Source organism: Diaporthe amygdali (assembly GCF_026229845.1).
Source record: "Diaporthe amygdali strain CAA958 chromosome Unknown NODE_1_length_4327563_cov_65_473760, whole genome shotgun sequence".
Lineage (NCBI taxonomy): Eukaryota > Fungi > Ascomycota > Sordariomycetes > Diaporthales > Diaporthaceae > Diaporthe > Diaporthe amygdali.
The window spans coordinates 2,530,053-2,550,300 of record NW_026517021.1 but is presented as its reverse complement, the minus strand read 5'-3'; the positions used below and the strand labels follow the sequence as shown (position 1 = coordinate 2,550,300).

Sequence of the window (20,248 nt, the reverse complement as noted above, 5' to 3'; positions counted from 1 at the left end):
CTCCCTCAGTATCCTTCTCCACGCAGTTCCCTCATATCAAGCCCTAGGACTTTGGGGGATTTGTGGCTGCGCTTGCTGCTTCGTATCGAGACAAAGCCATCAATGGCAGCCCGAGGGACTCAACGAGATTATGAAAGCATTGCACAGCCTGCGAAAGAATTTTGTAACATGATAAGCAGCGACCAGAGGTGGGCATAGCATTTCAGGAACCCTGCCAACTATAGAATCAACAAGACAACATCAGAACATCACGCCTACTCGAGATGGAAAAGTCAGGGAGCACAATATAGCCCCGATTGGGAAGGCTGACACTTCCCAGAATTCTAATTGTAGGGAAGCTCTCTGCTCGGCGTGACCCGTAAAAGTTCCCCCCATGCAAATTTTTTGGGGTTGCAGGCTTGCAGCTCTTGAATTTTCTGCTCGCCCGCTGTGCAGAGTAGCGCTGCATGGATCTTCCACCTGCAAGTTCGACCCTGACCTACGTATGTACCATATACCCTTCACCTATCAAATTTCCATTATTCAGACCCTGTGAGTGCCACCCATTTTCAATTGCAACGGTGCTTCTTTGTTTTACTGGTTTCTCTCGGCCTTATATCAGGAACGTTGGTCAGACAGCGCTAACAGTAGCAGTACTGCATAAAAACGTCCTGAATAAACAAGTAGTGCTCCGTGCCCATCCAGAATTCAGCTCACCTGCACTGCACCATGTCCAAGGAAGTAGAGGACATTGTCAGCGGGTCCGAGGGCTCTGAGGGCTGGGATGATGTCGACGAGGGTGGTGACGAGGAGAGCATGGAGATTGTTTCGCTCCTGGACGACAAGGTCTTCCCCGACGCAGCGTCGATGCTGGAGCACTGCAAAGGCAATTTCAACTTCGACTTCGTGGCAGTTCGCGATCGCCTCGGTCTAGACTTTTACGGCAGCATTAAGCTCGTCAACTTCAGTTTGTCGCGTCTGTCCCTGGCTCATGTCTCAACCTGCAGCTAACATTTGCCTAGTCCGAAGCACTGTGAAAGCTGGGAAGTCTCTGCCGGATCAGATCACTGAGGCGGATATACAGGATGACAAATTCCTGATGCCCGTCCTGGCCGACGATGCGCTCATCATGTGTCTAGATGACCTCCCGCCTGCCTCAGGGGTTGCGAATGGCAAAGGCAAGGCTGTTGAGGAAGCATCAACAACAGAGACGGCTTGCGACGCTGCGAGCAAGAACGCCTCTCTGCAGGTCCAGCTCGACGAGCTCAACAAGCAATTCGCCAATTACCGACTTGCTGTGGAGCAGACCCTTGATAAGCGGTGGCATGCCGATGATGACGACTCGTCGCGGTCGTCGGCAGAATCGAAGAAGGAGAAGAAGGATGAATCACAATACTACTGGGAATCCTATGCACACAATGGTACGTTGCTGATGGCTCTCACGGAATGGCTGGGACCAAGTCCTGACAAATTGACAGATATCCATGAGACCATGCTGAAAGACACTATTCGTACGGAGGGGTACCGAGACTTCATCTACAACAACAAACACCTCTTCAAGGGCAAGACCGTTCTGGACATTGGGTGCGGAACCGGCATCCTGTCCATGTTCTGCGCCAAGGCCGGAGCCGCACACGTCTACGCCATCGACAAGTCCGCCATCTTGGACAAGGCACGCGAGAACATCTTCAACAACGGCCTGTCTGATCAGATCACCTGCCTGCGCGGCCGCGTCGAGGACATCGTCCTGCCGGTTGACAAGGTCGACATCATCGTCTCGGAGTGGATGGGCTACGCGCTCCTGTACGAGGCCATGCTGCCCTCCGTCCTCTTCGCCCGTGACAGGTACCTCAAGCCCGATGGGCTGCTGGTGCCGTCCCACACCACCATCTTCTTCGCGCCCGTGTCGGACCCGGAGTACGTGACGGACAACGTCACCTTCTGGCGGGACGTGTACGGCTTCGACATGAAGGCCATGCAGGAAGGCATGCTCAAGGAGGTCAGGGTACAAACCATGCCGACCGAGGCTCTCTGCGGCAGCGCAAGCACGTACGCGCTGGATCTGTACCATGTAAAGGTCGAGGATCTCACCTTCAAGATCGACTGGAGCAGCAAGCTCAGCAAGGATATGGACAATGTGGACGGCTTCCTGATCTGGTTTGACAACTACTTCGCCACGACACGTCAGAAGGAGGTCGAGCTGATCGAGACGCCGGCTGACGACTGGGAGAAGGCCAGGAAGGATGGCAGCAATGCATTCACTACCGGGCCGCACCGCAAGGAGACCCACTGGAAGCAGGTCTTGATGTTGATAGAGGACAAAGACGGGCAACAGCGCAAGCCTCTCAAAGCGGGAGAGCAGATTGAGGGGACTTTGTCGTACTCCGCGCCCGAGGACCATGCGCGTGGCCTGTTGATCAAGGTCGAGTGGGACGGGCTGCCGAATCCCGAGAAGTCCCAGGTTTGGGCCCTTAACTAGTGATGGGCAAGAACTGCTCGCGAGAGGAAGTGGTGGTCATAGTTATCTACTCAAAACTCGGGTCCGGGCCAGGTTGCCCGGATTCGAAATGTCGGGGCGAGAATCAACCCATACTACAGAATAAAAGCCTCATGAATCACCTCATATAACGTTTATGATGAGCTGCGCTGTGCTATGAGATGAATTCCGCCCTCACTTACGGTTTGTTGGTCCCGTTCGATGCGACCTTTTACATCTGCGCCTATGCTGCGCCAGCGAGCTGTTGTCTGTTTGCTGCCTCGACGTATGCTTGTATTTACCTTGCACTTACGTTCTTGCATGACGGCTAATGCCCATGAAAATATGAAACACTTCAGGCCATATACAAGAATGCGAGAAGCTAAAAAAAATCAACATCTCTAAATCATGAATAGCCCCTCCCCTTCCCATGTTCACAGATGTGGTACACCAGCACTTTCCATGATCAAATTGACAATGCTCAAGAAACCCTCCCCAAGGATGAACCCTGATGCGAGCACAATCAACGGGGTGTCTTCCCTCGTACCCTTCCTCCTCCACCACCAAGCTACCAGCCCGCCCACGGTTCTTGCCAGTGTGAAACTGGGCACTGCGGTATGTTAGCTACGGGTTCGAGGTAGAGCACTCAGGGAGGGACAAGCTTGCACATACCGTTATACATGCCCACGGCCACCGCGATCCCACCAGGGACGAGATGCTGCCACTTCTTATTTGTAGCATAGATTCTCACCATCGTCGTCAGGGTGAACAGCACTGCAAACGCGATGGCCCATTCCCTGGCCATGTACGGCAGCCCCTGGCCGGTGACCAACCTCGCCGTGAAGATCCACACATAGGCGGTCGGGACCTGGAACAGGGAGCCGGGGATGGTGTAGACTGCCGTGTAGAGCTTGTAAATGAAGGCACTCACCACGGCGCCGACGGTGGCGCCGACGACTTGGCCCCAGAACTGCGCCTTGGGCGCGGCGCCCAGCAGGTGGCCCGTCTTGAGGTCCTGCATGAGGTCGCCGGCCTGCAGGGCGCCGGCCTCGGAGACGGCGCCGGCCACGAGGTTGATGAGCACCGAGGTGGGGTGGGACTGCGGCACGATGAGGGCGAAGAAGAGCTGCGCCAGCTTGGAGATGCCCGACACGGGGTTCAGGTCCGTCTCGCCCAGCGCGCGCACCCCCATGATGCTCAGCACCAGCGCCATCAGCACCGCCGACACGGTCGCGTACAGCGGCACCAGGTCGCCGAAGACGATGTGGATACATAGCACGCAGAAGGCGATGGACAGCGCCAGCCCGATGATCACGGTGCGCGTCGAGACCAGCTGCGACGCTGGGGCGTCGTCCTGGTCGGCCTCGGCCAGCAGGTGCGAGATGGACTGCTGCTGCTGCTGCTCTGGCTGCGGCTGCTGGTCGTGCAAGGGGCTGGATGGCGGGATATCGTCTTCCTGAGGGCTGAGTGTGGTGTAGCCCTGGTGACGGGGTGGAAGCAGCTGACTGAGGCTGGTATCCCCGTTCTGCCATCGGTGGTGGAAGTTTGCGCCGGCTTTGGTCACGCGCTGGAGCAATGGTCGTGCCGCGAGATATCCGAGACTGACGACGGCGTCGGCAAGCATGATTGCAAGCGAGGTCCATACGATCCAGCCTTTACTCCCATTCTCCCAGTCACTAATCTTGCCCGGGGCCCAACCTTGGTGTTTGGCTAGAGGTGACAGGAAACCCCATCCGATTATGGCACCGAGTAACTGTTGAGGCATGGGTTGTCAGTATAAATGTTTACCTTGTGTGCCTGTAGGCCAGACTTACCATGTGGATTGTGGTTGCCGGTCCCATGATGATACCTTGACCGACATAAGCCAGACTCGGATTCAGGGTCCACAGCCACGTCGAGGCTGCTGTTGCTCCAAAAATCGGCAGATCTCTCAGGATTGGAAAAAAGTACGTTGCGAAGGTATACAGCCCCGAGACGAAGAAGCAGGTCAATAACAGCTTGACGTTGGCCTTCCATTGCTGCCTGCGAAGATCCGAACCTTCTTCTTCATCCACAGCATCTGCAGAACCGTCCTGCTGGAGACGGCCACCAAAACCCTCGGGCACAACGTGCTCTTGGTGATCTTGCTTTGGAGCTGAGTCGTCCCTCACCAGTCCCGTCTTCCCATGCAGCACACTGATCAGCACGGCGGTGCTGAAGCCGCTTGGGAACTTGAGCTTCTCCCTGATGATGACCTGCCGCCTCAGCGGGACGGCAAAGACCACGCCAAAGTAACACAACCCCAAGGACCAGATAACCAGCTTCCAAGTGCTGAGGTTGACGGGCCCCTGCTCCTCAGGCTTCAGGAGGTACTGCATGGCCGGCAGCACCCCAACAAAGCCACAGCCAAGGGGCATGATGGCCATAGAACCGGCGACTGTCTGGACCAGGACATTCTCGACAGGCGAGAAGGGGAACGCCAAGTGCCGGGACAGGGTCTTGAAGATACCGAAGCCCATTAGTGAAGCCGGCATGGTCATCATACTGACCCAGCCGGTCTGTAGGCCAAAGTACATGTTGGAGAAGCAGATGATGAGCCCGACCAGGAGGCCGGCGGCGATAGCACGGAGGGTGAAACTGCGGCCCTCTACGTCGAGCCCTGGCTTAGCCACCCTAAGTGTTGAGGCGGGCGGCTGGTGTTCTTGGTCGCCATCGTGGAGCGCGTCGGCCTCATCGGGGGATTGTCGTGATGGAAGGGCGTCTCCCTGGACATCATCCTCGGAAGCGCCAAGGCGGTCGTAACCGGAGCTATCATGACCCCTATCAGGAGCCATATCTACTGACGTGTTTGGAGTTCTCAGGCCGCGAGCTGACAGGTCCAACAGTCTGAAGCCCTGACTAGGGCTTGGACTTGAAGGTGTCAAGGACCAGGCTCCGGCGCTCCGGATACGAGTGATGAAATTGAGAATTGCAGCGAGCCTTGTGCCATGAGCAGGTCACAGCGCATGGCATGTCAATGCTGGTAGGAAGGACCCAGAGAAAGAAGCGATCCCGGCAGAATGGGTCTTCCCGTGACCGTTGCAACCGGCAGACCGGCGGCGATGATGTGATGGGCCCGGTCCGATCATGGGATAGGCCTGGGCCACGCTATGCTATGTCATCCTGTGCCCTTCGTCCTCGTCTTATGTAAGCTGCTCAGTCTGTTCTCCGACCCGCCGCCCGCCTAGCCTGGCCTGGCCTACTGACCTGTGTAGACGGGACGAGGACCAAGAGTCTACTCATGCTTGTCTCGACACCACCCACGCGCTGGGTAACGAATTGTCTACTGTACCCAGTCTCTTTTAAACCCCCAAACCCCCAAACCCCCACCCCTGCAGCCCTGTCAACAGAGTCTTCCTGTCGGATGCCATCAACGAGAACCGCTTCGGCTCCGGCTCGGCCCAATGCAGGCCGCGTTTACTTGACCACGGCTATGACTACATCTATGCTTATGACTAGCATCAAATCATGTACAGATCTCAGCCGACCACTACGAGTTCCATTCCCATACATCTCCCCACAAGCTTAATGTCGCGACGGCCAATTCCACCGGTTCCTGTTACCCAAGTGGTCCCACATCGAAGCAACGTCTCACTTCCGCTGTAGGGATGGGATGCAACAAGGCCGCGCAAGGGCTTTCTGCGACCAAATTCCCTCGCGCGGAAAACTCGTCGTCCCCTCCCCCCTGGGAGAAAATCTCTTCACCTCGCCGCCAACTCCTGCGTTCCTGTTCCTGTTATTCCCGGCAGATCGTTCACCCCCAATCTGGCCACGCGCCACTTTTAGAGGGCATCGATGCCCCTTCTGGCCCGTCCGAGTCTTCTCATACTTGCAGACTTGGCAGTCCCGGTGTGGATACCCAGCCAACGTCTGCTGCAACTCCGCGAACCAGCCCTCGCGCGCGCCCTAGTTTGGTCGTCACTCACGCCTTTCGGGATCCCTAGGCCATCGCAACCCGCCGATTGCTATGCCTTGAACCGTGAAAATCCTTGAGCCCTTCGGCCAGTCCGTTGGAGCTGTGAAAAAAAATGAAAGAAATCTAATTGAGGCACGCGACTGCTGGCAGGGACGCAAAAGGCTGCCCGCCGCAAGTGTTGGTGGTGATGGCCGACCTCGTTGATGATGATTTATGTCACACCACGCCACCAGCACCACCGATATAAGACCCCACCCAGCAGTCGAGTTTCTATGCGTACAACATTTTGCAAATATCTCGATAGATCATCTAGATTATTACCTTTGCTAAATCCCCCATTCGCCCTCGGACCTGTTCGACCTGGCCCAAGTTCCAGTCTAAAGAGCCCCAGCTTCAATCTTCGTATCCACCAGTCCACTTCCACACGCTGCGCCGCCACTCTGTCTGGCCTGTCCCCCAGACTCGAAGGAAAAGCTTTATTATTGGCCTGCCCGCTGCTCTGTCCCTCACATTGTATACAACCTTGCACGCCATTGCTCTATTACCTGTCGTTGATTGTATACACCTTTGCTTCCACCTCGCCGTCAACGTGCTGCTCTTCGCCCTCTCTGGTCGACTCTGCCCCTGAGGACCCTCTCTGGTGGGAGCTTTGGCTCGAGCTCAGCCGAACCGGACGATTGATTGTTGGGATTGTTTCTCCACCACGGAAGAAAAAAGCCCAGTATAAACGTCATCCTCGTGACTCACCAGGTCACATCTATTTGGGCACCCGATTCCCACGCACTCGAGCAGATTCCAGTTTCCACATACCACACAGGAGTCTCAATCGCACGATCCACCTAAGGGACAGAGCTCAAGATGGCCAAAGCCGACACCATAGTCTCCGCGGGGCGCGGCGATGCCAGCCCCGACCCGGAGAAGCAGTCCATCACCGAGGCTTCCACCCATGAGCTCAAGCGCGAGATGTCAGGTCGCCACCTGCAGTTTATCGCCATCGGAGGTGCAGTAGGCACGGGCTTGTTCATCGGTAGCGGCGCTTCGCTGGCCACAGCGGGTCCTGTTGGCTGTCTGATTTCGTACATCGCCGTCGGCACGATTCTGTATTCGGTCATGACCAGCTTGGGTGAGATGGCGACGTACATCCCAACTGCTGGCTCATTCACGTCATACAGCGCACGATTTGTCGACCCGGCATTGGGCTTTGCGATGGGCTGGCTCTACTGGTTCAGCTGTAAGTCATGATATTTTAGTTCCCCTGTAGACTGGATGGCATTATTGAACTGGATATGAGCATATGACTGACGTTATTCAAGGGGCTATTACGTGGGCTCTCGAGTTGACCGCAGCCGGAATGATTATCCAGTATTGGAATACCAGCATCAGCATTGGCATCTGGATAGCCATATTCTGGGTCCTGTTCACGGCAGTCAACTTCATTCCGGTCAAGTGGTACGGCGAGCTCGAGATGTGGTTTGTCTCGATCAAGGTCGTGACCATTCTCGGATTCCTTATTTTTGCGGTATGCACCAATCTGCAAACTCTCGTAATTTTCTTTTCAGAGTCGTCGGGTAATGCCTCAGGGGTATCTCTTCATTGGGATATGCCTCAAAGCACCGGGGACACTGCATAAACGCCTTGATTGAAAAGCTACTGACAAGTTCGAGCAGATCTGCATTAACGCAGGTGCAAGCCCCCAGGGATATCTGGGCTTTACCTATTGGAAAAACCCCGGCGCCTTCGCTTCATACGACGAGAATATGGCCCCGTCTACCGGCAAATTTGTGTCGTTCTGGAGCGTTCTCGTCACAGCGGCTTTCTCTTATCAAGGTGCTGAACTCGTTGGCGTTGGCGCAGGAGAAGCTCGCAACCCGCACAAGACGGTCCCGGTCGCCATTCGGAACACCTTCTGGGGCATCCTGTTCTTGTTCGTTTCGACGATCTTCTTCCTTGGAATCCTCGTTCCATACACCAACACGGAGCTCACGAACGGGAGCACCAGCGCCGCCGGCTCTCCGCTCGTTATCGCCGCGAACCTCGCCTCGGTCCCCGTCCTGCCGGACATCATCAACGCCGTCCTGCTGACTGCAGTGCTCTCCGCGGCGAACTCGGTAGTCTACTCTGGAAGCCGTATCCTGGTCGGTCTCGCAAACGAGGGGCACGCCCCGCGCATCCTGCTCAAGACCAACAACCAGGGAGTCCCCTACTACGCCGTGGCCCTCACCTCGGCGTTTGGCCTGCTGGCCTTCCTGAACCTCTCGCCTTCCGGCGAAGATGCGTTCAACTGGTTCCTCAACATCACCGCCGTGGCCGGTCTGATCACCTGGGCCAGTATCAACTTGTCCCACATCCAATTCCAGCGCGCTATGAAGGTCCAGGGGATCCCACGGTCCTCGCTGCCGTACCTAGCACCGTTCCAGCCCTTCATGGCGTGGTATGGCTTGTTCTTTAATACTCTGATTGTGATCACGCAAGGCTTCACAGCATTCATGCCTTGGAACACGGTGGACTTTTTCACGGCATATATCAGTGTCATCCTGTTTGTGGTGCTTTATGTTGGGTACAAGGTTGCATTCCGGCCGGCGTTCATCAAGGCGAGCGAGGCGGATTTGAACAAGGGACGATTACAGACCGCGGAAGGCGTAGTCGTTGAGCAATGACCAGATAATATGTTGTTTGATGTAAAAGTAGGTGATGGTCATGCATTTCATAGCACAGCAGCGAAAATGGATTTAATATTTTGAATGATACAACATCGTATATGTCACAGTATGAGTCCGGTGGTGGCGACAGCCCACCCACCATACCGTAACCAACCTGTCGAAGTAGTTTTGCGTCTCGCGCACTGGACTAGACTATGCCGCTGCGAAAAGTATACGGTCTGCAAGCCTTCCCAGCCTGCTTTGACAAACAGCGGGCTGGCAAGATGGAACGTCTCGATAAGCATGAGCGCGTGTGTACCATGTGAAACCAGCATTCCTTGATGCTTATGATTGCTCAGAGCTGTATATTCCACGAACTCAAGGCCCAACCCTCGCCTTCCAGCTCCGCGCAACACCCGCCATGCTCTCAAAGATGATCTCACCGCCGCTGGACTTAGACATCTCCACCAACTTGCCAAGAAACCTGTCGATCATGCCAACAATGTGCGCCCTCCCCGCACTCTCCGGGTGCCAGATCAGGGGGTAGATGGACCCGTACCCCAGGCCAGGCCCCTCATCCACGAACGACTCATTCTCCCACAGCCACTCGAACCGGTCCCACCACATCCTCTCCACAACGTCCGTGGCGACATAGCCATGTGACGACGCTGTGTACGGATAGAACCCCATGGGGGTCATGTCCTCGGTGTACCACGAGCAAGGGACCTCGACCAGCGCGCTCTCCGCCTCAGCCGTCCCCGGCCGCGGCTGCGCGGGCAGGGGCGTGGGCCGCATCCACGACGCCGCGGGCTTGCTATAGTCCGGGACGTGGGGCGGCGCCTGCGGGAACGGCCGCGGCAGGTAGTAGGGCAGGGCGTCGTGGGCGTTCATGCTGCTGTCGTACAGGAGCCCGTGCCGCTGAAGTAGGTCGACGGTGGTCTCGCGGATCTGGTACAGCGGCGCGCGGTAGCCCTGCGGCCGCCGCCCGCCGCCCAGCTCCGTCGCGAGCGCGATGCACCGCTCCAACACGTCGCCCTCCTGCTCCGGCGTCATGGCGTACGCGCCCTCGTGGCTGTACCCGTGCAGCCCTATCTCCGCGCCGCTGGCCGCGATCTCGGCGGCTCTGTCTGGGAAGGTCTCGATGCTGTGGCCCGGAATGAACCATGTTACTTTGTCTGAGATGTTGTATTTGGCGAATAGTCTCAGAAGCCGGGGCACGCCGACGTTGGCGCTTAGCAGGCCGGCGGAGTAGTCTGAGAGGGTGTTTTCAAGCGTGTGGCCCGTCCCAAGGTAGCCTGAAAGGGCGTCGAAGTCCACCGATAAACATATTCGCATGCGGCGAGGCTTCGGCTTGGTTGCATCCATAGGGGGCTGTCATGAACCTAGGCTCTGGGGTTGTGTTTTGGATCACTCCTTGCAAGGCAGGCAGGCAGGCTTCCGACAGATCGTCCAACATTCAGCCTCGATGACGGTGCAAAACTATCTGCCCGCCCGTTGAACCGGCAGTGGTCCATGGTTGCATCCTCCCGAAGTGCGGAGACCGTCTTTTATTGATAGGTCCGAGGCGGAGCCGGCCGACGAGCCCGTAGATGTCCGGAATATTTTCCTTATTTCGTAGCTGCCCAAAATACTGAGTAGAGCCTGACAATGTAATGGCGCAGAGAGAACATGAACCCTCAATTATGATGTTGTACTTACAGCTCGTGGAGCGGAGGTTTTCTTGCCTGGCTTCAAGGTCTCGGATTGGTCAATCCTTTGTGCATTGAAGCAAGTCGATGATTTTGTCCATACAATTCCAGTGTTCCCTCGACGCCTCGAATCCTAGATCCAAGGTAAAGCTTAATCTTGCTGAAAAAAACAAGTCGTACAATATTTGGTTCGATAAAATTGAATGGACCCTTTGCTACAAACAATTGAACAACTTGCCTCGGTCATCACGGATGCATCACATACCCGTTCTCAATGACTCGATATTCTCAAGATTGTAGTCCCACTTTTGCCCCTTTGCATGCTGCTAAAGCAAGCCTCATTCTCCATTCACACTCACTCTGTAGCGTCAACCTGAGGTAGTGACCCGCTCCAATATTATTTGATTGCTATGGACATAAGTTTCTGTAAATGCGCTTCGGCCCCTTCTCAGTTCGCAAACAGGTTCCGGGCCCGCAGCACCTACCCCGCAAGTGTTCGGGGTGCATGTCGAACCCGACAGCGAACATGAGATGTCACCATGTATTGTACATTATCCTGTGCTGAAGACATAACCAACTTTTCATTGAAGAACTTGGGGCTCGTAGGGAAGAGTTCAGGAAGCAACGCAGAAAGTGCCCAGAGGCAAATTGGTGACACGACGTAGATAACAATTTACCATCGCAGAGGCATCTCATGAGTATTGGCCAAGGATCGCCTAGTACTTCCCGTAACGAAATACTATGCTGCGGAGGTCTATTCATCGCACGGAAATACGGACATACACCCACCGGGTCCGCGGTTTGAGAATCAAACCTTCACTCTTGATCAATTATAGAACTGCCGCGGTGGAGGTACGCAGTCTTAAAAGAAGGGATTCTTATGCTTTCCCGGTGGAAAATCAGGTGCCATGGCAGCAAACCAACCATCTTCCATTTACAACTCTCTCTGTACACATTCTCAACTGACTGTTCTGGCGCTGTAGAAACGGTATGGAAGTGAGCGCGAGAAATAGCACTTAAACATCCAGAACTATCCGACAGTTTCTCACAATCCAAGTTTACGAGATGTTTAACACGGGTTTTGCTGTCCTTATAGCATCGTTAGCCATCTATGCTCTGGGCAAGACTATATACAATGTCTTCTTCCACCCGTTGGCTAGAGTTCCTGGCCCTAAGCTGGCAGCCATTACTCGCCTTTGGTTCTTCGCCACCGATTTCAGCGGTGATTCCTCTGCACGTATTTTGAAATGGCACGAAGCATACGGTGCGTCAAACCCTCATGTAACAAGCAGAAAAGGCTTAGAGAGAAATTGGGAGTGATGTGTCGCGGAAGGAGACCCTCACTAACTCAGACAGCAGGGCCCGTCATCCGCGTGGCACCCAATGAACTCTCCATCTTCGATATCGACGCGTACCTTTCAGAACTCTACGCGCAGAACACTGATTTCACTAAGGCGCCTTACTTCTACGATGCCTTCAACAACCCGGAAGGCACCGTGTTCTCGCAGCTGGACAAGGCGGCCCACTCGGCTGAAAAGCGCCTCATGTCGCACGCCTTTTCCCGTAGGAACATCGTCGGGATGCAGCACCAGCTGTACGACCACGTCCACAAGTGGATTGACAACCTGCGAACCCATGCAAGAGCACAGAAGCCGATCCCGTTGAGCCGCGCGGCCCAGTGTCTTACCCTCGACAATGTTTCATTCTTCAGCTACGGTGGCACCGAGGGCGCCCTCGATTCTGAGGACTTCCACAACGAGCTGCTCGAGCAGTTCGAGGCATTCCCAAAGCTCGTAGCGCTATTTCAGTTTTTCCCTGTGCTTCAATTCCTGGTCAACATCCTTCAACGCTTTTCGACATCTTCATCGTCAGCCGCTCGCGTCACCAAGGCAAGTTGAAAATGGGTATTTCGAATTGGTGGGACCCAATGAGCTAATTATAGTGTGTTTTCTCACAAATGCAGGGTTCCACCATCGGCTGGGACCGGTTTATCAGCCAGAAGGGGCGAGGGGAGACAAACGGGATGATCCTCTTCGAGAGCATGCTCGAGAGAGCCAGGAAAAACAACGTTCATATCGACCGCGACAGGGGTATCGCGAATGGTTCTCTAATGCTGGTCGCAGGTATGTCATTTGCCTGCTCGGGGTCCGTTGTTTCGCACTTTGAGGAAGCGCATAATGTTGACACACAAGTGCGTGGCAGGAACTGGGACTACAGCAGCTGCCAGTAAGTAGAATAGAGCCAGAATCTAGAGAACCTATCTTTAAGAACAAGTTACTGAATATTTTTCAGTCACAACAGGAATATACCAACTCACAAAACAGCCCGAGCTGTGGCTCGAGCTCAAGCGCCAGTTGCGAGCCGCGATACCAGAAGATAACACTGAGCCCGACGTAACAGAGCTCGAGAAGGTGCCGCTTATGGAAGCTGTCGCCAAAGAGTCTCTTCGAGTCGGCTGTCCCATCCGGGGAAGAAACCCGAGAGTCGTACCGGCTGGGGGAATGGTTTGCGGCGTTGTTTGCATACCTGAAGGAGTACGTTATCTTCTTTCCCAAAGGATCCTCGGAGTTTCCCAGATTTGGAACTTTCGACGCTCATAAGGACTTCAGACTACTGTTTTCAGCCCCCAATGGTATTATTGCCGCGACCCAAACGTCTACTATGAGCCCGAGCTATTTGAGCCGAAGCGGTGGTTAGTTGACGATGCGAACGCCCTGCATGCCATGAATCGGAATCTGGTTGTATTTTCTAATGGGTCAAGAAATTGCATCGGGCAGAAGTAAGTCAAGCCAAAAGGTCCTGTCACTCCTCTTCACAGAGGCACCAAGTTGACTTGAGGATAATTTAGTCTTGCCATCATCGAGCTGAAGTTGACACTCAGCCAGGTTGTGCTCAATTTCGAACCAGGAGAGACCAAGGATCCAGAACTGGAGTATGAAGAGTACGTCGGCTTGACAGAGCCCAAGGGTTTGGTGGAAATTACTCTGCGTGAGTCGCCGTGATTGGGATGCTGGGACGGTGTCTGGCTTCTTTGTTGCTGCTGGCCGGGAAGACACGGCGACAAGTCCAAGTTCAAGTAGAGATTGTGATAAAAAATACGAGTGGGGAGTATTTGCGAGGTAATCGAAGACCACCGTAGTCCGAAGCGTGGTGCATAACTCAGCAGACTACTTGTCTTGCTCCGCAAGCGGCTACATCCACGCGTGCAGTCACCTGAGCTGTATCAAGGCCGAGCAGTGTCCGCTATGAAGTGTCCACAAGCACTCCTCCTGGTGTGATAGTAAAAGTCTCTGATTTCGTCTTCGACCAATTTACAAAATTGCCCAAGATAGGCTCTGTCAAGGTTTCATAGACAGTCGATATTCGCCAAAAGCCCGAGCGGAACCCGAGCACGACGCGAGGACCAGGGTCACCGCGACACAAAAGCGTGTAAGCTGATTGGCCAATTGCCACCATCACCACCGTCGCCCCCTCCCTTCTGTACACTCAAACAGCAGACCAACTAGACTTCGTGTGCAACCCGAAGCCACGACAAGATGAACAAGGGCACCGTCAGCATCTGATAGGATTTTCATCAATTCCGAATCTATATCGGGATCATGCTATCCAAATTCATCCTATTTGAGGTCGCACCACAGGGGATCCATAAATCCCCGGTGGTTCTGGACTTCGTACAGCCAAGCCCACAACAGCGAGAAGGCCCTTGGATGGGTCGGAAGTGGAGACGATGGTTTCAGGGAGGAGTGGGCTGCTGACGGGAGCCAAGAACGCCCTGGTGCCACATACTCCCGCCGCATTCACAGAGGATGCATAGCGTTTAGTGGCTTTGACTCTGCACGCGAGGAACTCGGTTTTTGGGTGCATAGAGAGAACGTATGTGTCGATAGATTCTAGTCATCCTAGTGGCGCAAGCTATGTACTCGTGAGCGCCGGTATTTCATCCATATATACTGTAGCGTAAGACCGAGAACCGTCCTCTTTATGCCTCGAGATAACCTGATAGCCTCCGTTGCGAAGATGGTAAACATCCTGCGAAGTTAGAAATGCCAGAGAACGCCTGTTGATGACATTGACATGAAGAAAAGGGTATCCATCAGAAATTTAATATACAGAAAAGCGTGATTCATGACAACACCATGAACCGTGATCGTGTTATACCGACCCGTGAACGACTGGAACGATTTCAGGGCGCCCATTGTGAGGATCAAGCGACGCTTCCCGGAATTTCAGACCCTGTTAAGTCTGTCGTCTTTGAGGCCAGGTCCACTCATCGAAAAAGTTCGGCTCGTCCTGCACTCCCTTCTCCTCCAGCTTCTTGGCGAGCACTGCTGCCCTCACAGCCTCCAGTCTCCCGTATGAAGGGAGGTCCTTTGAACTAAGCGCAATCTGTGCATCGATGATTGCCATAATAGCCCTTCCATACTTGTCTCGTGCGTGCAAATTGGCACCCTTGTCGAGCAGCTTACTGACAACGTGCTTGTTCCCAGATCTTGCAGCGACAAGAAGCGCGGTCTCACCCCGACGATTCCGTGCATCGATCATCGCCCCCTTCTCGATGAGCAGATCGAGAATTCTCCCAATGTGCTGGCCGCTCTTGTCGTCTTGCTCGTCAGAAAGTTGCGATGCGAAGTTTATCAGAACAGTGTCACCCTTATGGTCGTAGTGGTTGACATCGGGTGGCGCAGTCTGGGTCACCGGTGTCAAGAGACCTTGAAGGTATTGGAGTCTTTGGGTGATAGGCTTTATACGTTCGGCATCGTCCCTTCCGTGTTTCCGCTTGAGCGAACCTTTGGTATTCGTGGTTTGTGACTGAGATGGATTCGGAGTACTGGGATCTGGACTGTTAGGGCTGCTAGTGGTGAAATGCATTTCTGCCAAGCAATGCAGTCCGTTTCGGCCTTCGTCATCTTCGAGGGTGGGGTTGTTGTATGCCTCCGTCACAACAGAGACTAGTCCCATATCTCTGGTTGTAAAGTCCTCTTCCGGAGCCTCTTCAGCCAAAGGCGAAAGGGCCATCGTGCCCGTACGTGTTGGTGGAGCAAAAGAAGTATCAGCAACTCGCGAGGGTGGCTTGACGTTAAAGGCGTCTCGCGGGATTGCAGGCCGATAGTGCTGGGTGATATTGTGGATAACGTTGGGATCGGGAACAAATCGATCAAGCTGGTGGAAGAATGTCCGTCCAAAGACATCACGAGCGAATAACAAGTCCCGGTGCTGTGCGTAGAGGAAGTTCAAAAGCTTGTACAGGGGTATATTGAGGTCGTCCGTTCCAAAGAACCATGAGGGACTCAGAACATGGAGAAAGGTCTGGTGTGCTTGATTGACCACGGAGGGATTTGAATGTCCTGATTGAAGCAGGCGGAAAGTCGTTTCAATACCTTGCTGGTTGTCCATCGCGGCGAAGAGATGGAGAAGCGTATTGCCAAATTGGTCTGTAGGTGAACCATACATCGACCCTTGCAGGGCATTCGCGGCCTGGTCACATTCTTCACCCCTCTCAGTGATATAAAAGGCCTCTGGCAATTCCGCGACGTCGTCCGCAATAGAACACCAGCAGAAAACGCCACCTTCGCCAGAAGATTTTGCGAAATGCTTCTGCGCATGGCACTGGGGAACCAATCTCCGAGAGACCATGAAATCGCCAGGTACAGCAAGTCCCGGATGCGGTATTGGGCCGGTCGAAATCGGGCTATGGTGCATCGGGAAATCCGAAGGAGTCCGGGCTGGTGAGTTCCGGAGATTTTCAGAACTACCGATCGTGAGCCTACTCATCAGCACAGACACCTGCTTAGCGAAGACAGTGGAGACGCTGATACGGTTCCTGAGGCTCTTGATGCTGTCCGTGCTCATCTGAGTCGAGGTGGTGAAGACGGTATCATTACGAGGTGGGCGCGGAAAGGGAGGTTGGAAGGGAGAGTGGAAGTCATCTTTTGGAAAGGCAGACCACACCGGACCCGGCGAAGCTGAGGCATTGGTGCTTGGTGAGGCAAACTCAAAACGCACGTCCGTTTGTGGGCTCCTGAGCGTGGAGGCGTCGTCGAAACGGGAGACTTCTGAGAAGGCCGGGGTGTTGAGCTCCTCCTTGGACGCTGCGATGACGCCCTCTTCCTGATCAAAGGGGGTACCATCGCTTCGCCGCCGACGCTGGCTGCGTTTGTGGAGCAGCTTGAAACGCGTGTTCATATCCTCCCTGTTGACGGGCCTCAGTGGCCGAGGGTCATGGCCGACCATTTTGTGCAGTGTCTTCTGGGCCGAGTTCTTCCTATACTGTCATTCAGTACCGCAGATAAGACATATGATATGGAATAGCAAGCCGGTGGGGGTCGTACTTCACATCGTCATTCGGGAAGAGGGCCTTGATGATCTTCTCCATAGGGAGGGTGGTGTACATGTACAGCCTGGCCAGTTTCCTGGACCGTGACTCTGTCCATTGTGGAGGCCGGCCAATTCTTGCACCACCAGCACCTGGAGAGTTGGCGGCGACAGAGTCGGGAGTCGCGACGTCGGCCATGGCGAGGCTCTGCGATGTGCCCCTCAGAGCCGGAGGTGAGGTTCTGGGCGAGAGTGGAGAGGACCCCGTAGTGTTTTTGAAGCGGGAACGATGGATCACTTGAGCAGACCAGACAGCGGGATCTAAGGAGAGACAGGTCTTGTATTGGGATTGGGGCTGGGGCTGGGGCGGGAGCTCAATGCAGCAGGGTAGTAGCAACTACGAGGAGAGACAAGAGGAAATCCATTGCTGCTCCGCCGAAGGGGCGCAGGATGTTTATTGTACATTGTTATGGCGAGGCTCTGCTAGCCGTCGTGTGGCCCCCTGTGGGAGTGTGTGGCACTTGTGATGCATGTTGGTTGGGTTGGTGAGGGGGGGTGCACAATGGGAGGGGTGGGAAGGAGCAAGGAGCCGGAGCTGAACTTTTGATTTGCCCTTAGCGGATCGCTTAGGAGCGCTAGCAGGAGGCCAGGCCAGTGGGGACTCGGAGACAGAGAGGCAGCGGTGGGGGCTGTCCCATCCTTCCGATCGGGAAGCCGTGTTGCGTGCCTTTCTCTGGTGCATACATACTATTAGAAGGCATGTACGGGAATTGCAGGTGCTGGAACTCCTTCATCATAAACAACTCCTACTGCTGACAATCTGAAGCCACCAATTTGAATGTTGTGCCAGCCGCAAAACCTGAGGGACTCGGGAACAGAGAGGTGTGAGTGTAAGCTGTTGGTGGAAAGCGAAGCCACACCCTTCGGGTCCCGTACTTTGCTGTGCTGTGCTGTGCGACCAAAACCAAAAACCAATGTTGTCCAAGCAGGCACTCGCGTTCAAGGAAGAAGTTGATCGCAGCAAAGCAAAAGAACCAAAGTGTAGAAAGGCAGACGACTCGAGTTTCGAATAGCCCGAGATGCGGTCTCGTAGCCGGCGGCCTGCAAATCACAGCTCCCCAGGCTCCCCCATTCCTCTCTTTCCCCCCACCCCTTAGTTTGCAGCCCGCCAGCCCGCCCGTCATCCTGGTGCGCCTGGCGTGGTGTCGTGCTTCCACCGTGCAGGCAGCAGTGCCTCGGCCGTCCGATGCGGTGTGGGATTTGAGGGCACCAATACCACCTTGGGCCAGATGTGGATAAACAGTCTGCATTGGGCAGACTGCAAGCCATTATCCGCCTGCATGTGTTTGATGAACCCGTGTCATCATGAATGAGGATCGATAACCTCGCTCAGGTCGTCAATGCTGCTGACTGAGGTGATTGGGATCTAACCTCTCGACCTCGGGAATAACCCCACTGCATGCAACCAGGAAAAAAGGTCCCGTCAGGCAAAGCTACCGCAAAGCACCGCTGCCGCAGGACAAGGATACCCGCGAGCCGTCAGCACTTGAGGAGGCTCTGAGGCGCAGCCTGCTTGCATGCAAAACAGACGCCCCGCAATGTGGCCATGCGGGCAATACAGGCTGTACAGGAGAGAATCGAGGTGATTGCCTCGAATTGAGTTTCGGAGGCCCATACACCACTGGGCATTAAGTTTGCTTATGGTATTAGCATCGTAATCCTCTTCCCCGTGCAAGCCTATAAGTCTATCTGTGTTTTCGTCAGACCAGGGTTCAATATCGATGCCTTCGGAGGCCTTCGAAAGCAGCGAGCTGCTGTTGCTTACATAGCTACCCAGTAGATGGATTTTCGGATAGCATCTGGCCTAGCATGCTGTACAAAGTAGTACAAGGGCAGCTGGCACAACATGTTGCGTCATTGCCTCACGTTTGTGGTGATGGACGGATTGAGGGACTGATCGCCCTCTATCTACCGAATGATATCATCACTGGTAATCCATCACCATCCATGTAGACCAGAAAGCCCATGGGCTTTAGCACGGGAAAAAGCATTGTAATTCCATTCCTTCCCTTGAGAAAACACAAGAGGACACGAATTGTTTACTTTTGGTCTTGATCTCGAGTCAACTACAGCCCGTCGTCAAGTGCAACTATCCACTTCAAGTATCGCGAATCGACGTCTCAGCCCCTGCACAGCCATACAAACAACAAACATCCAGCCTGCAGTACCGAACGCACGTCTCACCTTACCCACCATACATACCCACACCTGCTGTACAGCAGGTAATAGTGCCCGAGCAATCAAAATGAACCGCCTTGCTCTCCGCGTCCGGGGCGCCCGTCTCCCGCTCGTCTCCGCCTCCACAACAACGACCAGGGTGATTCTCCCCATCTCGGCCCGACGACACTACGCCTCGTCGGCCCCCAAGGATGCCGAACAAGCTTCTGCGCAGTCCGGGGGCTCACGCTCAAAGGATGCCAAGGAGCAGGCAGAGCAAGTCGACGAGGTCGACACCGGGAACAACCCCTCCAACGACCGGCTAGCTGGCGACGGTGCAAAGGGCCGGACCGGAGGCGGCGAACCACTTTCTAGCTCCGAGAACGCGCCTCCACGGCCCAAGATCAACAGCGCCAGCATCCCGGGCCAGGGGACGGACAAGCTCACCAAGGAGCAGCAGGAGGAAGTTGACAGGCACAATGCCGAGTTTGAGAAGAAAGTAAGTCAAAGTCCGGGATCGATCTGTCTATTACCCTGGCTCAGAGCCACCTTCCCTTCTTCTCGTCCACCGATGAACATGGCTGACTTGTTCTTCAGCACGACCGAGCCAGCCCAGCTGCAGAGGACAAAGTAGACAAAAATTTCTGGAAGGGTGCAGGAGGGGTCGAAGGGCATTAGGGTGAGAGGAGCTGAGGTGGTCGCAGTGCACTGGCCTCGTTACGAGACGGGACGGGAGAATTCACCATTGTATAATTTAATGTAAATCGCGGAAAGCAGGAGGGCTAACATCATGGGCAAGCTGTTAAAGTCGAATAGCTAAGAGCCCCAGACCTAATTCCCAGTGCCTGATTGCTGTGCAGGTCATGATGTGCAATTCTGCCCCTAATAAAGCAAGTGTTGCGTAGCCGTATTCGACCGCTGCCGTAAATACCCTTTGCAGCGGGTTCAATCGTTTGCTCTTCCAACCGATAGCTTTACGGTGCAAGTCTTACTGTTCAGGTCT

The 20,248-nt window shown here is 54.6% G+C and overlaps 7 protein-coding genes across 7 annotated transcripts; 4 read left to right on the top strand and 3 right to left on the bottom strand.

Moving 5' to 3' along the window:
- Nucleotides 1–708: 708 nt before the first annotated feature.
- Nucleotides 709–2,458, top strand: J7T55_006354 (s-adenosylmethionine-dependent methyltransferase superfamily domain-containing protein; the record flags this gene model as incomplete). Its single annotated transcript, XM_053143381.1, has 3 exons — nucleotides 709–946; nucleotides 1,002–1,400; nucleotides 1,458–2,458. The coding sequence occupies 3 exons, from the start codon at nucleotides 709–711 to the stop codon at nucleotides 2,456–2,458; spliced, it is 1,638 nt and encodes a 545-aa protein (XP_053001120.1).
- A 431-nt stretch (nucleotides 2,459–2,889) lies between these two features.
- On the bottom strand, nucleotides 2,890–5,268 carry J7T55_006353 (OPT oligopeptide transporter; the record flags this gene model as incomplete). The annotated part of the gene is made up of 3 exons (XM_053143370.1): nucleotides 2,890–3,065; nucleotides 3,128–4,208; nucleotides 4,270–5,268. The coding sequence occupies 3 exons, from the start codon at nucleotides 5,266–5,268 to the stop codon at nucleotides 2,890–2,892; spliced, it is 2,256 nt and encodes a 751-aa protein (XP_053001119.1).
- Nucleotides 5,269–7,247: 1,979 nt separating this feature from the next.
- J7T55_006352 (mino acid permease) lies at nucleotides 7,248–9,046 on the top strand (the record flags this gene model as incomplete). The annotated part of the gene is made up of 3 exons (XM_053143359.1): nucleotides 7,248–7,620; nucleotides 7,703–7,908; nucleotides 8,057–9,046. 3 exons carry the CDS (start codon nucleotides 7,248–7,250, stop codon nucleotides 9,044–9,046), a joined length of 1,569 nt encoding a protein of 522 aa, XP_053001118.1.
- A 360-nt stretch (nucleotides 9,047–9,406) lies between these two features.
- Nucleotides 9,407–10,363, bottom strand: J7T55_006351 (polysaccharide deacetylase family protein; the record flags this gene model as incomplete). The annotated part of the gene is made up of 1 exon (XM_053143347.1): nucleotides 9,407–10,363. The coding sequence occupies one exon, from the start codon at nucleotides 10,361–10,363 to the stop codon at nucleotides 9,407–9,409; it is 957 nt and encodes a 318-aa protein (XP_053001117.1).
- Nucleotides 10,364–11,781: 1,418 nt separating this feature from the next.
- On the top strand, nucleotides 11,782–13,718 carry J7T55_006350 (benzoate 4-monooxygenase cytochrome p450; the record flags this gene model as incomplete). The annotated part of the gene is made up of 7 exons (XM_053143336.1): nucleotides 11,782–11,980; nucleotides 12,076–12,509; nucleotides 12,680–12,839; nucleotides 12,919–12,942; nucleotides 13,018–13,156; nucleotides 13,340–13,495; nucleotides 13,565–13,718. The coding sequence occupies 7 exons, from the start codon at nucleotides 11,782–11,784 to the stop codon at nucleotides 13,716–13,718; spliced, it is 1,266 nt and encodes a 421-aa protein (XP_053001116.1).
- Nucleotides 13,719–14,952: 1,234 nt separating this feature from the next.
- J7T55_006349 (uncharacterized protein) lies at nucleotides 14,953–17,227 on the bottom strand (the record flags this gene model as incomplete). Its single annotated transcript, XM_053143325.1, has 2 exons — nucleotides 14,953–16,978; nucleotides 17,046–17,227. 2 exons carry the CDS (start codon nucleotides 17,225–17,227, stop codon nucleotides 14,953–14,955), a joined length of 2,208 nt encoding a protein of 735 aa, XP_053001115.1.
- A 2,106-nt stretch (nucleotides 17,228–19,333) lies between these two features.
- Nucleotides 19,334–19,923, top strand: J7T55_006348 (uncharacterized protein; the record flags this gene model as incomplete). Its single annotated transcript, XM_053143314.1, has 2 exons — nucleotides 19,334–19,744; nucleotides 19,843–19,923. The coding sequence occupies 2 exons, from the start codon at nucleotides 19,334–19,336 to the stop codon at nucleotides 19,921–19,923; spliced, it is 492 nt and encodes a 163-aa protein (XP_053001114.1).
- Between the last annotated feature and the right edge of the window lie 325 nt (nucleotides 19,924–20,248).